Source organism: Gekko japonicus, unplaced genomic scaffold (genome assembly GCF_001447785.1).
Source record: "Gekko japonicus isolate JY-2015 unplaced genomic scaffold, Gekko_japonicus_V1.1 scaffold2195, whole genome shotgun sequence".
Classification (NCBI taxonomy): domain Eukaryota; kingdom Metazoa; phylum Chordata; class Lepidosauria; order Squamata; family Gekkonidae; genus Gekko; species Gekko japonicus.
In genome coordinates, this window is record NW_015173739.1 from 233,930 (window position 1) to 248,352 (window position 14,423).

Here is a 14,423-nt window from a genome sequence, read left to right on the forward strand (position 1 = left end):
CCTGTGGCTCCTCACTGCTCCATCACCAGCCCGCCAATCCGTGTCCCAAACAGCATCCCCTGCCCAGGTATTCACAGTGTGGGTCACCAACCCCCTTTGAGCCCTATTCAGGAAATGCTGCCTTTTGCCAGCCGGCTGGTTCTGAAGGGAGACAGATCCCCACCGCCAGGCTCCAAGAGAACCCTTCCTTCCTTGCTTCTCGATTAGAGGGAGGAATAAAGAACATTTGCTGCTGCACACAGAAGGAATGGATGCCCTTCCAAGGCTAAATGCAAGCACGGGAACTCAACGTGAGTCCACAATAAGAAAGAGACCTCACCAACCTGGGTATCCACTGTGGGCTCGGGAAAAGAGCCCCAAAGGGTGTTCCCTGACTCAGGAGTCTTCTGCATTGTGCATTCACAACACTGCCTAGACGGACTCAGCTCCTGTGCCAAACCGGTTAAGGAGAGGACGACCGCTTTTCTCAGTCCCTACGATTCAACCCTTGGCCCCTCTCTCTCACCCTGCAAGAGGACAGGACTGTTTGAGACTAAGGGAAGGTGCAGTGGCCCAGTCTGGAAAGGTGCTGAGCGTCTGGGACTTGGTCCTTCCAAAGAATTCTTGCTCGGCTTCGTGACTTCATTTCTCACCTGCGAGAAATGGACGCGTCACATCCCGAGCAGCCCCACGTCATGTCGTTTGTCTCCAATATCAACTCAGTGCTGGGGGAGCGGGTTGCAGAAACCAGCACTGTTCGCCGAAGCAGGAAAGACTCCCTTGCTGCTTGCGACGGATTCCTCGGACCAATGGACAGCCGGCGAAGAGAGAGCCGGTGGCTACCCCAGATCCTGCCGCTCGCGCACGTCTGCTGCCCTCTAAAAGGGAACCCCGTCTTCTCTTTTTACATAGGACCGCAATCCCGATCGACTCTGACTTGGATTGTTGCCGTTAAAGATAACAAGAATGGGAGGGTCTGACTTTCGCCCATCCGAGGTTACTCGAGGTGGAAAGAACTGGTCCACAACAAAGTATGCATTTTTTTCCCACGGTTTCCGTAGCCCACCGGCCAGTCAACACGACTAGCTCTGTATTTCCTGCACCTGCCCCAGACCCCCAGTGCTGGCTTGTCAAAGTCACCAAAAATGCAAGAGAGGGTTTGTGTGGCCACTACTAAGAGTTCAACGAAGTTCTCTGTAAAGAGAACTACCAGTCTGCCTTATGGACACCCCCCTCCCCAATACACACAGAACCCCCCCTTCCCCGCCTGCTGTTCTTCCTCCTCCTAACCTCTCCAAGGGACACGCTTCCTGCTGGAAGGCAGCTGGTTTCTCAATGCGGATATATTCACCTGATTTAGGCAACAGAATGTTCTCTCTTTTAATACACTTCTGTTCTTCCTATCACCTCTCTTGCTTGGACGTAGGCGAGGCATGGTGGATAACACCAGAAATCCATGCATAAAACCCTCACGAATTGGGACGGGGAAGTTTGGTTGCAGGAGTAGATGGTTGAAGCCCCTCAAGAAAGTCTGAGGTTTGGTCCTAAGCTCCGATTCCCTTGGTTTTTGGCAGAGGGAGATTGGGAAATATCTTATGATCAATCAATAAGGGACGCCTTGTGAATAGGATTCTCAACCTGGGAATTCCCCTCCACCTCCAGTAAGGGGAGAGGGATATGTGTACGTATAGCCCTTTCAGAGAAGCAGCAGTTCCGTGGGACATACAGGGGGCGACGGATGTGAACACACTACAATCAGAGAATCCCCAACAGCCAAGGAGGACAACTTACAAAGGGAAAACACATTGGCCTCTAACGCCTCCCACGTAAAGGCAGTTAGCGCCAAGGACAGAACTAAACACGGGGCTCTCCCCAAGCAACCCCCCCCCCTCTTGCTTCAAACAAACTCATTCCACGAGACAAGAAATGCCGTGAAACCTTTGTCAGGGCCCTCGGCTGAAGTCGCAGAGGCCGGGAGAAGCGCGCCAAGCTAAGCAGGGGAGAAGAACACGACCCTATCAAAGGATGCAATGAAATGAACACTGGTTCACAGTTAACACGGAGCCGCTCCCGCAGAACCCGGGAGCCACGGCGGAGAAGGAGCCGAGAGCCAGAGACTAACCCCGTCGCCCTCGGCACGCCGTCCCGAAACGCCAAAGTGCACGTTTCTTAACGTCCAGCTCGAGGTGGGGTTTCACTCCCTCTGAGTCTTCCCTACCGGAATGAAAATGGAAAGAGACGGGCGGGATGGACGGACAGACAGACAGGCAGGAAAATACCAAGAGAGGTGTGTGGGGGCGGGGCCCAGGATGGCACGGGCTGTGCGTCGCCCCAGTGCTGGTCGGGCACCACCCTGCAACATCCGACCCCTGCCCCAGGGACGCTCCATTTCAACGAAGTGCTGGAGGTCAATCGGCACCGCTCCCTCTCCTCGGTACATGCGGCGTTGTTGTTTTTCCTCTCTTTTAAAAATCTGTATGTGTATATATATATATATATATACACATACATATTCTATGTATACATATTGCACACAGTCCTCTGGCCGCTTGCGTTCCCCGCCTGCTAGTGGAACCGTTTCCGCTTCTCGTCTGGCTCCGACCGGTAGTCACGAGACCCGATGCCGTTCTGAAGGTTTATTAGCGAGTCTTTCATCTGCAAGGCAAATCGGGGGGAGGGGGGGGGAGGCAATGACTGACAAGGAAATACAGAAACAAACCGGGTCGCAGCCGATGCTCCCTCTAAGCTGTGGAGTCCTGTGAGCAATAATTCTACTTGGTGAGCTGCTGGCATTACAGCTGTGAGCGAGCGATTTGGCAGCTGCACAGATTAGCGGGCTCCCCATCTTTCCTGAGCGAAGACAAAAAGGTGTGAGCCGGAGGGCAAAAAACGGTGAACTAGTTCACACTAACTCAGCTTAGAGGGAACGCTGGTCACAGCTGGAACTCTGTGCGGCTTCTGCTTGCCGAAAGCGACGCCCGCTTGCTTAAGACTCCCCTGTTCAACTCAGGCCTCCGTAAGCCAAGGGAGGCGTGAATGGGTGCGCCCCCTCCCTCAAAGAGACTGCAACTGCATCTGCAGTCACAGGAGACCCCCGAGTATCCTGAAACCCCGCCCCCACAAAGCAGTGTGGCAAATTGGGGCATCGGGCCACGGGCATTTGACTGCGGGAGTGGCAGCTTCATCCTTGCACAGCAGTGCACAGAGAAAGGTGTGGGTGACCAGTCATACGAGATGGGCAATCAGAAAGCAAGCTGCCATGGAGGAACTCCCAAAAGGACATGGCACGCTGGCAAGGGGGGATTAGGCAGTTGGAAATGCCCAAGTTATAACCCAGAAACTCAAAGTCATCAGTTTTCATTAAAATACCCCCTCAAAAAAAAAACAAGAAGAGGAGGAGATTGGATTTATACCCCACCCTTCACCACCCGAAGAGCGACTTACGACCTCCTTTCCCTTCCCCTTCCCTACAACAGATGCCCTGTGAAGTAGGTGGGGCTGAGAGAGCTCTTCCGTGGACTGCTTGTGAGAGAACAGCTCTGAGAGAACTTGTGAGTGACCCAAGGTCACACCAGCAGCTGCACGTGGAGGCGTGGGGAATCAAGCCTGGCTCTCCCAGATTAGAGTCCGTGCTCCTAACCACTACACCAAACATTCTAGCCCTCCTGAACAGTATGAAAATCTCTGCTCGATACCCAGCTGCCAACTAAGGTGAGGAAAAATATGCCACTGGGTCATGAAGTGGAGTGTTCTGGGCAAGAGATGAGCAGAGATGGGTTGACATTCATGGAATCATAGAGTTGGAAGGGACCTCCAGGGTCATCTAGTCCAACCCCCTGCACAATGCAGGAAATACACAAATACCTCCCCCTCCATACCCGCAGTGACCCCTGTTCTACGCTCAGAAGATGACAAAAAACCTCCAGGATGCCTGGCCAATCCGGCCTGGAGAACAATTGCCTCCTCACCCCAAAGTGGCCATCAGCATTTCCACACAGCGACCCCAGTTTTCGGGGAGGGGGGGCGCCTCCTATCTGTATACAGAATGCAGCTGATCCTGCATAGCTCCCAAGCTCTGACCGGCCCAGGGCAAGTTGGCTGCTAGCCAACTAAGCCTCAGCCTAAAGCCACCTTTTGCCATCCTCATAACTCTGAAGTGCCTTTTGGATTTAGAATCACAGAGTTGGAAGGGGCCTCCAGGGTCATCTAGTCCAACCCACGGCACAAGGCAGGACTTTCACAAATACCTCTCCTCCCCAACACCCCAGTGACCCCTGCTCTATGAAGAGTGGGGAGCCTCCAGGGTTCCCCGGCCAAACTGGCCTGGAGAAAAATTGCTTCCTGATCCCACAGTGGCGATCAGCATTTCCCTGGGCGTGTAAGGAAGGGCCACGAGAACTAAGCGCTGAGGCAACCCTTCGAACATAAGAACATAAGAGACGCCAGTGTTGGATCAGGCCAAAGGCCCATCCAGTCCAACACTCTGTGTCACACAGTGGCCAGAAATACCAGGGCCATCAGGAGGTCCACCAGTGGGGCCAGGACATTAGAAGCCCTCCCACTGTTGGCCCCCCCCCCAGCACCAAGAAGACAGAGCATCATTTGCCCCAGAGCCCCTATCTGTACCTTGTGGCTAATAGCCACTGATGGACCTCTGGCTCCATCTTTCTTGTGACAGCCTTCCTGCCCTCCCTTCTCATGATCTGCCTAAATCCACTGGATTCCCAGTGTGGCTGACTGAAGTTCTCTCCCCTGCATGACGAACAGGGATCATACTATCGCAGGACATACTACTGCAGCCCGCCCTGGCAGTTGTAGCCACTCTGTGTGACTTCGGCGGCTCATGTGCTAGGAACACAAGTCCTGCCCTTACGGTGGCTGTAGGTGTCGGCTTCTTTCTCACCTGATCTAGCAGCATCACAGATGACTTGATTATCTCCCGCCACTTCTGGAGCTCCGTGTCGTGATACCTCTGCTGGGACTCTAGTAACTGGGCCCATTCCGTCTGCGACTGGGGTAACCTGCCGAGACAGAGGAGCAAAGATGAGCTCTGGGGAAAACGGCGAGTGACTCGGGATCCCTTAAAACAGGGGGCCCCCCCTTCCCTTTTGAGCCTGTGAGCCCCTTTGGAATCCTGACACGGGGTGGCGGGTCAGCCGCAAACGTCTCCCATGGGAGGGGGAGCTCACCACAAAACGGCCGTGTGACAGAAGAGGCCCGCTCTGACTTACAGACCCTGTTCTGCCAGCCCCCTCCTTGGCTTGCACCAATCCCTGGAGGGGGGGGCTGGACAGACCAAGCAAAAAGGGGTGGAGAGTGATGTAAAATGGGTGGAATCAGAGATCTAATAAAAGTCCTTGCTCCCTGGGGCGTCGGGAGTCTCTCCCTCCTGGCAGGACGTCCCCCAGCAGGACGGTGGTGGCAGCACAGCCTAGTGGAGGGAAGTGGGATAGCACTCTCCAGGAACTGGCAGGAGCCAAGGAGGGCGGTGGGCAGAACAGGGCCTGTCAGTCGAAGGAGTCCTGTTCCGTCACAGGCTGTCACAAGAAACAGAGCTACATTCACAGCAGTATCTCGAGTGCTGGGGAGAAGAGAGATAATTTAATAAGCGTGAGAAAGAGGAGTGAGAATAAAACCAACACTGCAGTGATAGCTGCCACTGAAACAACATTATTTTAATCTGCCCAGCCAATCAGATCTTCAGTGGCCAATTAGAAGTCATAAGAACATAAGAACATCGGAGAAGCCAGTGTTGGATCAGGCCAATGGCCCATCCAGTCCAACACTCTGTCACACAATGGACAAAAATACCAGGTGCCCGTCAGGAGGTCCAGCAGTGGGGCCAGGACACTAGAAGCCCTCCCACTGGTGCCCCCCCCAAAGCACCAAGAATACAGAGCATCCCTTGCCCCAGACTGAGAGTCCCTATCTATACCTTGTGGCTCATAGCCACTGATGGACCTCTGCTCCATATGTCTATCCAATTCCCTCTTGAAGCCGTCCATGCTTGTAGCCGCCACCACCTCCTGTGGCAGTGAGATCCTGCTAGGGCTCCCCCCAGCCCCACCCGCTTTGTAAGAACACTTGGTGGGCACCAGGAGAGGCGTCAGAGGGTGCCACGGTACCCCCATAGACACTATGTCGGGGACCCCTGCCTTTCACTATAGGGAGGAAAACAAAACACAGCGGCCGTAATTCTATACCATAAAGAATGGAAACTAGCAGACCTTAACACCGGGGTGGCCTACATGGAGGTCACATGTAACTGGGAAAACACACATTTGCTGTAACATACAAAGCACAGCATGGCTGGCAACGAAGGCTGACCAGTCAGATGTTCCTCACACATGTTATGCACTCCTGCTGGAGAAGTCATCTGTGTGTAGGAAGAGTATAACAAGCCAAGTGGCCTCAACAAGACGATCAAGTCCCCAGCTTTTCACCAGTCCAAACTAAATATCCACCGGGAGTTCCGTGTTTGGAGCGCCCAGTGATTGAGGCATCACTTAATTTTCAGGGGCCCAAGGGTCTTACTTTTGACCGGGACCACTGTACGTGTGTGTGTGGGGGGGAGAAGTCTACCCCTCCCCGTGCCATTTTCCTGACCCGAAATGACCCCAAGGAGCCACCGTTCAACCCACTATGGCAATCTGGGCCACTGTGTTGTTGTTTTTTTTAAAGGGAAGGGGGTCTCTTGTTCCCAGACGGGACTTCCAGTAACGAAACAATGCCAGGCACAGCGGCGCAAGTGTGCCAGGAAAAGGCGCACTGAGAAGGAAGAGGCGCTTCGTTCTGTTTTCACGTCTGGGCACCTCAAGTGGTAGCGGGGCAAACGGTTTCTATTTAGACAGCAGCGAGGTGGGGAAAGGCAACCGGCCAAACCCTGTTTTGTAAGTGCACTCTCTCTCTCTCTCTCTCTGTCTGTCTGTCTCTCTCTCTCTCTCACACACACACACACATAAAAGTGTGCACAGCCCATATCTAGCCAGCAGTCAGAGGGGGAGCGCTCCGGCTCCCCAGGTGTTGTCACCTTGTTGTGGCAAAATTTTTATCAATGGCTTTTATCTGCAATGATATATTTTGGGTTTTTTTGTTTTTTTTAAAGTAAATTTTATTATCATTATTGTGTAGTTACATATTGTTACACTTTAAAATAGCAGCAGCGATGTCAAAATACCTGTGACAACAAAAAGAAAAGGGGCACTGGAACCATATCATTTACAGTACTATCATTTACATATCATTTACAGTACTATTATAGTGTATAAACAATTTTGATAGGCTGACAACCATTAGCTTCTGTGAAAAAACAATCTATTTAGCGAAATCCTTTTGTAGCCTCAACAAAATAGGAGGAGCTTATATTTGGCAGCTTTAATAGCCTCCCATTCAAAACATTCTAAATCTATCTTTTCTACTAAAGGGAGCCAAATACTTAACGGATTGTAAAAAAGTTGTTCACTATAAATAGAATCCTTATAAACTGAAAAAACGTCTAACATAAACAAATCCCAGATTTTGTGAACCCATTGTCTGTTGCACTTTGTATTTCTGGCTGCTGGGTTATTTTCTGTATTTTTGGGTTATACTCTTCTGTACCCTAACAACTATCGAACTTGTTTGCTTCTGACCCATTGGTCAGTGAGCGTTAAGTACAGAATAAAGGAATAGAGGTTACCTTTCCTGTAACCGCAGGCCCTGCCACGCCGTGAGGGTTTGGGTGGTGTATTCCAACATCCAGAGTTTGTAGAACAGCATCATATTGAGGATTACCAAAAGCACCAGACTGGGGAGGCAAAAGAAAAAGGATACTTCTTTAAGACAGGCAGCCGGGGCTGTGGTCCTTACTCCCCCTGGGAAGTCTCTTAGAGTCCTTTTTTAATGTGCCAAAGTGAACTCAAGTGTCCTAGGTCCTTGGGCATGCTGGGCCATGCCCAAATGTGAATGGCTCAGTATGTACCTTCAAGATTCAACATGCCCTGGTTGCGCAACAAAGAAGGTGCATGAACATCAGCAGAGAAAGTTCTGAGTAGTCATTTATGCGAAGAAACCTTCAGGTTATTTGGCTCATACTGCCTGAGTGAAAGGCACCGAGGGCTTTCCCACACTTTCATATTTCTCACTTGTCACTTCCTATTTCTTTGGGAGGTTTCCCCCCCTGCTCAGCATGCCTTGCTCCCTCTAGTGGTCAGTTTGATATCACATCGGTTTACGTCCAGCGTAATTCCCTTTAAGCAGCATGTTTTTATGCCAGACATAATCCGATGCGATACTGAACTGACCACTAGAGGCAGCACACACATGTAGAACAGAAAACTGCCCCCTCCCCTGAACAAACAGGAACATACAAGCAAGGAAACGGAGAATGCGGGAAAGCCCTTCGTCTCAGGAAGAGCAAGAGGGTAAAATAAGCCCATCTTTTGGGAAGCAGTAAGTCCACAACCCAAACGTGTTTGTGCCAAAAATGAACAATGGGAAGGTGGCAGGGAGGAATGGTCCTGGCCTTCAGCTGAATGCTCGAGAGGGAACTATGCGCCCTGCCTACCCTCATCGGAGCCCAACAGCAAAGGGGGCAGAAAACGCTTTGTTGGAGGAGCAGAGAGAAACGACGAGGTAGAAAGGACAAGCTCATTCTACAAAACAACAGACAAGGATGTGGCCCAGAAGAATTTGAGCGGCGTTCAGACAGACGGTGTTAAAAGAACAAGCCCACCAATTAGAATGGAGACACAGAGAGAGAGAGAGAGAGATGGAAAGAGAAGGATGGGCGAAAAGGAAGGTAATAAAAGGAGACAGTACCTGAAACAAATCCTAATGTGAGCAGGGAAGAGAAAAGATGGAGGAGGAGAAGGTTAGAAGCACACCAGAGCTGAGAAGAGGAGAAACTGCCAGGGAAGGTCTTCTAAAGGACACAGAACACAGAGATCGGGGAGGGGGGGAGAGCATGCAGAGAGAAAGAGAATACCCTGAGCACGGGTGCCCTTCGCCAGAAGGTGACCTAGCACTCTAGTGGAAGGGGGAGGGGGCTAGGGATGGGCACGTCACAAAACGGAGTTAATGCAGAGTCCAGAGAATAGTGGCTTTCAGAGAGAGTCCATTTCTAGTCCTCAGGATCCCTGACACCTGTACAGAGTCTCTATAAACATCTGGAAACAAGGAAGGGGCGTGGAGAGCGTTTCGGCCATAGGAGAAGAAGAAGAGATTGGATTTACACCCCGCCCTTCACTACCCAAAGGTGTCTCAGAGCGGCTTACAAACTCCTTTCCCTTCCCCTCCCCACAACAGACACCCTGTGAGGCAGGTGGGGCTGAGAGAGCTCTTGACAGAAACTGCTCTTTTTTTCAAGAACAGCTCTTGTCAGAACTACGGCTTGCCCAAGGTCATCCAGCCAGGTGCAAGTGGAGGAGTGGGGAATCAAACCCGGTTCTCCCAGGTTAGAGTCTGCGCACTTAACCACTATACCAAACTACACCAAGGTACCTTCCCCGAGTGCAGCTTCCGGGCCCACAGCCAGATGTGGCTGCCATGCCACCCGCTGTGATCCACGATCCTTATTTCCACGGCTTCTCTCAGCCCAGTCTCCAACCACCCAGCCACCAAACCTGGCCACATGCATGCAAATCAGAAACAGAAGACTCCACATTAAGCAATCTAAGCCAGGTATGCAAATCAAGGAGATAGAACGAATGTGCACAGCTTATGCAATGTCTGGATTTTTCCCCCCCTGGTCCTTGGGTGGGGGAAGGCCACGTGGGCGTACAGACTCTGAGATGGATCCAGGTGGGCGGCCGTGTTGGTCCAAACCAGCAGAACAAATTTTGAGTCCAGGGGCACCTTTAAGACCAACAAAGGTTTATTCAAGGTACGAGCTTTCGTATGCATGCACACTTCTTCAGGTACATTGTAGTGGAAGCTAGCGGTTCAAATATATCAAATATTGCCCTATATATTTGAACTGTCAGCTTCCATTTCAGTGTATCTGAAGAAGCGTGCGTGCATATGAAAGCTCATATCTTGAATAAACCTTTGTTGGTTTAAAGGTGCTGTGGTCCTTCCAGTGGAAGCACAGAGAGCGGACGGCGTGGACGGAGCGCTGTTTCCCAGAGAACGTGCCGTCACGAGACACCACTCCAGCCACACAGCTGACCTCACGCAGGAGGCATGAAAGATCAGGCCTTAACATCATGCGCTGAAAAATCTGCTGACCACCTAGCCATTTAAGATCCAGCATGAAGAAGAGTTCTGGTGAGTTCAAAAGCTTGCAAAATATTTTGTATCCGTTTGGTCCGATATCTTGCTCAGAGGTGGCCACAGGGACGGGCAAACCAGGGCAGATTCTCCAAAGTTCATACCCTGGAGCTCTGGTTGGTCTCTAAGGTGCCAGTGGACTCAGATTTAGCTGTTCTACTGCAGTCCTTGGGAGCTGCGGTGGCTCAAGTGGTTAAGACGCTGAACTGCAGGCTGTGGAAGGTCAGTAGTTCAGCAGTTCGAGACCCGGGTGCCGCATGACAGAGTGAGCTCCCGTCTCTAGTTCCAGCTCCTGCCAACCTAGCAGTTCGAAAGCAAGAAATTGCAAGTGGATAAATAGGTACCACTTCGGTGGGAAGGTAACAGCGTTCCGTGCGCCTTGGTGATTAGTCATGCCGGCCACATGACCACGGAAACATCTTCGGACAGCGCTGGCTCTTCGGCTTTGAAACAGAGATGAGCACCGCAACCCTAGAGTCGGACTCGACTGGCTTTCGAGGAAGGGAGACCTTTACCTTTACTGCAGTCCTTTGAATCTAGACCATGAGAGAACGAAGGACTAAGCTGAACCTACACCTCCCCCCCACGCATAATAGCAAGATCAAATCAGAGCTGCACCAGCTAGCTGATGGAGTGGGCTTGGCACGGGGAGGGGGACATACATTCAGAGGGGGAAAGCCTTCACTCATCCTCCCCGCCCCCCGAACACCCCGATAAATGTCTGTATCTAAAGCAAGCAGAGTCCAAAAGAATCTCCTGCCCGACTGTCCAAGCCCTCCACAGTTCCAATAAGCACCAAACGGGGTTGATAAAACACCCAAGTGGAACCCTAAAAGGAATTAAGCACCGGCAGGGATCCAACACAGATTCCTGGAATTAAAAAGGAAAGCTGGACTATTCAAAATGGCTACGAGGGACGGAAGAATTCAGGCTGGTTTTCTTTCATCCACGCCGGTTAAATAAATGCTCTGCTTTCCCTCCGGATCAGAGGAGGCCAAAAGTGAAGATTCCCGCCCTTGTGCGGTAGAAATGGCTCCGACGGAGCGAATCATAGAATGTTAGAGTTGGAAGGGACCTTGCAGGTCATCTAGTCCAGGGGTCATTTCCTGCAGGAGCGCACAGGAGTGGAGCTCCGGCAGTAAAGAGCCCAGGGGGCGGGCACATGCAACAAGCCCCGCTCCCTGCTCCCAGCAGCCCTCAGTCAGAGCAAGAAGCAGCCACGTAAGTTGCAGAGCCCCCCGCCCCAAAACAGTCCAGTGGCACCTTTAAGACCAAGGTTTATTCAGGTACAAGCTCTCCCTCCTCTGCGAGGGCAGATCTGCATGTTCCCCCCCCCCCCATAGCTAGGAATCCAAAACAGTCCAGTGGAGCCTGAGTGGTGGGTGTTGCCTTCTGAGACACTTCCGGTGATGTCAGGGGGTGTGGCACATGCAAATAAACTATGCTAATGAGCTCCTGCTCCTCTTTTCCTACGAAATGACCCCTGATCTAGTCAAACCCCCCTTGCACTCTGCAGGAGCATAACCAGCTAAGTAAGCAACACAACTGTTAGTGTGCCATGAATTGCAATTTTTTCCCTTCAACAATAAGCCTCGCCAAAAATCTGAAATCGCTCCACTGTTGGCCTGCTCCCCCCCCCCAGCTTGTTCTCCGTCTCCTGCGCTCTAGACAGGGGATCGATTTCATCATTCTTCTATGAGACTCTCCACTCTTGCTGCCAACCCCCGTGTTATACCATTTCTCTCCCTGTCTGGATCGACAGCTGTTCCCTGTCTGACATCTACGGGAGCCAAACCGCCCCGAGGATTCTCCGGAATGCTCACAGTCGAGGCAGAAGGGAATGGACCAGACTCAGAATGGAGGGAACGCGTGAGTCGGATGCTACAAAAACCAGAGATGGATTCCAGACATCGCGCATGTTGTGTCAAGTGCCATTCGTTCGCTACTGACTACCGCACAGGCTACCCTGTGAATCGACATTCTCCAAAAATGTCCTACCACTAACAGCCATGCTCAGGTCATGCAAACTGAGGGTGGTGTAGGGATGCCAGCCTCCAGGGGGGACCTGGGGATGCCCTGGAGTGACAGCCAATGTTCCCTCTAAGCTGTGGGGTCTTGTGAGCAAAAATTCTACTTTGGGAGTTACTGGCATTAAAGTTGTGAGCGAGCGATTTGGCGATGGCATAAATTAGCTTGTTCTAGAACCATCCTTCCTGAGCTAAGACAAAAATGTGCAAGCTGGAGGCTAAGAAACTGTGAGCCAGCTCACACTGACTCAGCTTAGAGGGAACACTGGACTGACAGCTCATCTCCAGACTACAGAGATCAGCTCCCCCTGGAGAAAATGGCAGCTTTGGAGGGTGGGCTCTGCGGCATTGTACCCCACAGAGGTCCCAGTCCTCCCCAGGCTCCATCCCCAAATCTCCAGGAGTTTCCCAGCCCGGATCTGGCAACCCTACCCCCCCCCAACCCCTGCTGGTGCCCAGGAGAACTTGGCAACCCTCGTGGCTTCCATGACTGAGTCATTCCATCGCATGTCGGGTCTCCCTCCCAGTGTTCCCTCTAAGCTGAGTTAGTGTGAGCCAGCTCACAGTTTTTTAGCCTCCGGCTCACCCATTTTTGTCTCCGCTCGGGAAGCAGGGCTCCGGAGCAAACTAATGTATGCAGCAGCCAAACTGCTCGCTCACCAGTTTAATGCCAGAAGCTCACAAAGCGGGATTTTTGCTCACAAGACTCCACAGCTTAGAGGGAACATTGCTCCCTCCCTCTTTTCCTGCTGCCTTCAACTTGTCCCAGCACCGCTGTCTTTCTCAGTGAGTCTTGTCTTCTCAATTCCAAACACACGAAGGGAGAACTCTTTTCACGAGACGGGGGAACAATCATTTACGATCTCTTGCAAAACCCCTTTCAGCTTCAGAGAGAGAAACCAGACTGGGGAATGATATGGAGAGGGACACAAAGGTGGAGGGGGGGGGGAGGAAGGCAAAAGAGAAAAGAGACAACAACCCCTCCCCGGGGCAGAAGGGGCGAAGGAATCACTTACACACAACTGATAATGAGCAGCAACTTGGAGACACTCTGTAAGTGGAAGCCGCTGGGACTTTCCTCGGGGATGTGCCGTGTTTGTGTGGAACCTGGAAGGCAGCAGCGGAGGAGAAGAGATTGGATTTATACCCCACCCTTCATTCGGCGTCTCAGAACGGCTTTCAGTCTCCTTTCCCTCCCCTTCCCTGCAACAGACGATCTATGAGGGAGGCGGGGCTGAGAGAGCTCTTTCGAGGACTGCTCCTGATAGAACAGCTCCGAGAGAACTTGTGACTGACCCAAGGTCACACCAGCAGCTGCATGTGGAGGGGGGGGGGATCAAACCCAGTTCTCCCAGATTGGAGTCCCCGCTCCTAACCACGACACCAAACTGGAGAATCCGGGGCTTGAACCGGGGAGCCTCCTGCCCGTCATGCAGACGATCTTCCTGGGAATGGTTTTGGAAGAGGTTGTCTTGAGCAGACCTGATGGCCTGCGGAACTGGACAGGCAAAGGCTCACAGTGCCAGTTCTCCGTTACAGAATCACTGTGTGCCACCCCAAACCAGTGTGTGTGCACTTTTGTGTATTTGGGGTAAGTGCAATAAAAAGACACAGCTGCCTTTTAAGTCTGTAATGAACCTTTGAAGCGGCTTTCTATGGAGTGGGGAGTGTCGGGGAGTGGAGAATCAAACCTGGTGCTCCCAGATTAGAGTCCGCACTCCTAACCACTACACCAAACTGGCACGCATCACACACCACAGGAAGTTCTGGCAAGACGTAGATTCCCTTCTCTGATGGATGCCCCTGACCTAGTTCTGCTTTTTTTTTCCCCAGGAGGAGGATCATTCTAGGCTCCTCTTTCTGACCTGCAGCCCCAGATTAACTTTCTGGAACTCTCCCCGCCCCCTTGCAAAGAGGATTTGGTATGAAAACTGAGGCCTGGGAAGCGCCATGCTGATGTTACAGTAGTATCTTGAACAGGGGTCATTTCCTGCAGGAGAGCACAGGAGCGGAGCTCCGGCAGTAAAGAGCCCAGGGGGCAGGCACATGCAACAAGCCCCGCCCCCTGCTCCCAGCAGCCCCGGACCACGAGGAGCAAGAAGCAGCCCTCCTTCTCTCCTTCTTTCCCTTTCCCTCCTTCTTTCCTCCCCCTCTTTCTTTCTCTCTTTC

The 14,423-nt window shown here is 52.1% G+C and overlaps 1 protein-coding gene across 1 annotated transcript in view; it reads right to left on the minus strand.

Annotated features, from left to right (window-relative positions):
• Positions 1–2,542: 2,542 nt before the first annotated feature.
• GRAMD1B (GRAM domain containing 1B) overlaps positions 2,543–14,423 on the minus strand; it is a 41,060-nt gene continuing 29,179 nt past the window's right edge. Inside the window, exons 14-18 of the mRNA XM_015423444.1 lie at positions 13,271–13,361; positions 8,779–8,790; positions 7,658–7,765; positions 4,883–5,000; positions 2,543–2,634 (exon numbers count right to left, since the gene is read on the minus strand). Coding sequence (XP_015278930.1) covers positions 2,545–2,634; positions 4,883–5,000; positions 7,658–7,765; positions 8,779–8,790; positions 13,271–13,361 — 419 coding nt within the window. The 3' untranslated portion in view covers positions 2,543–2,544. The remainder of the gene's footprint in view (positions 2,635–4,882; positions 5,001–7,657; positions 7,766–8,778; positions 8,791–13,270; positions 13,362–14,423) is intronic.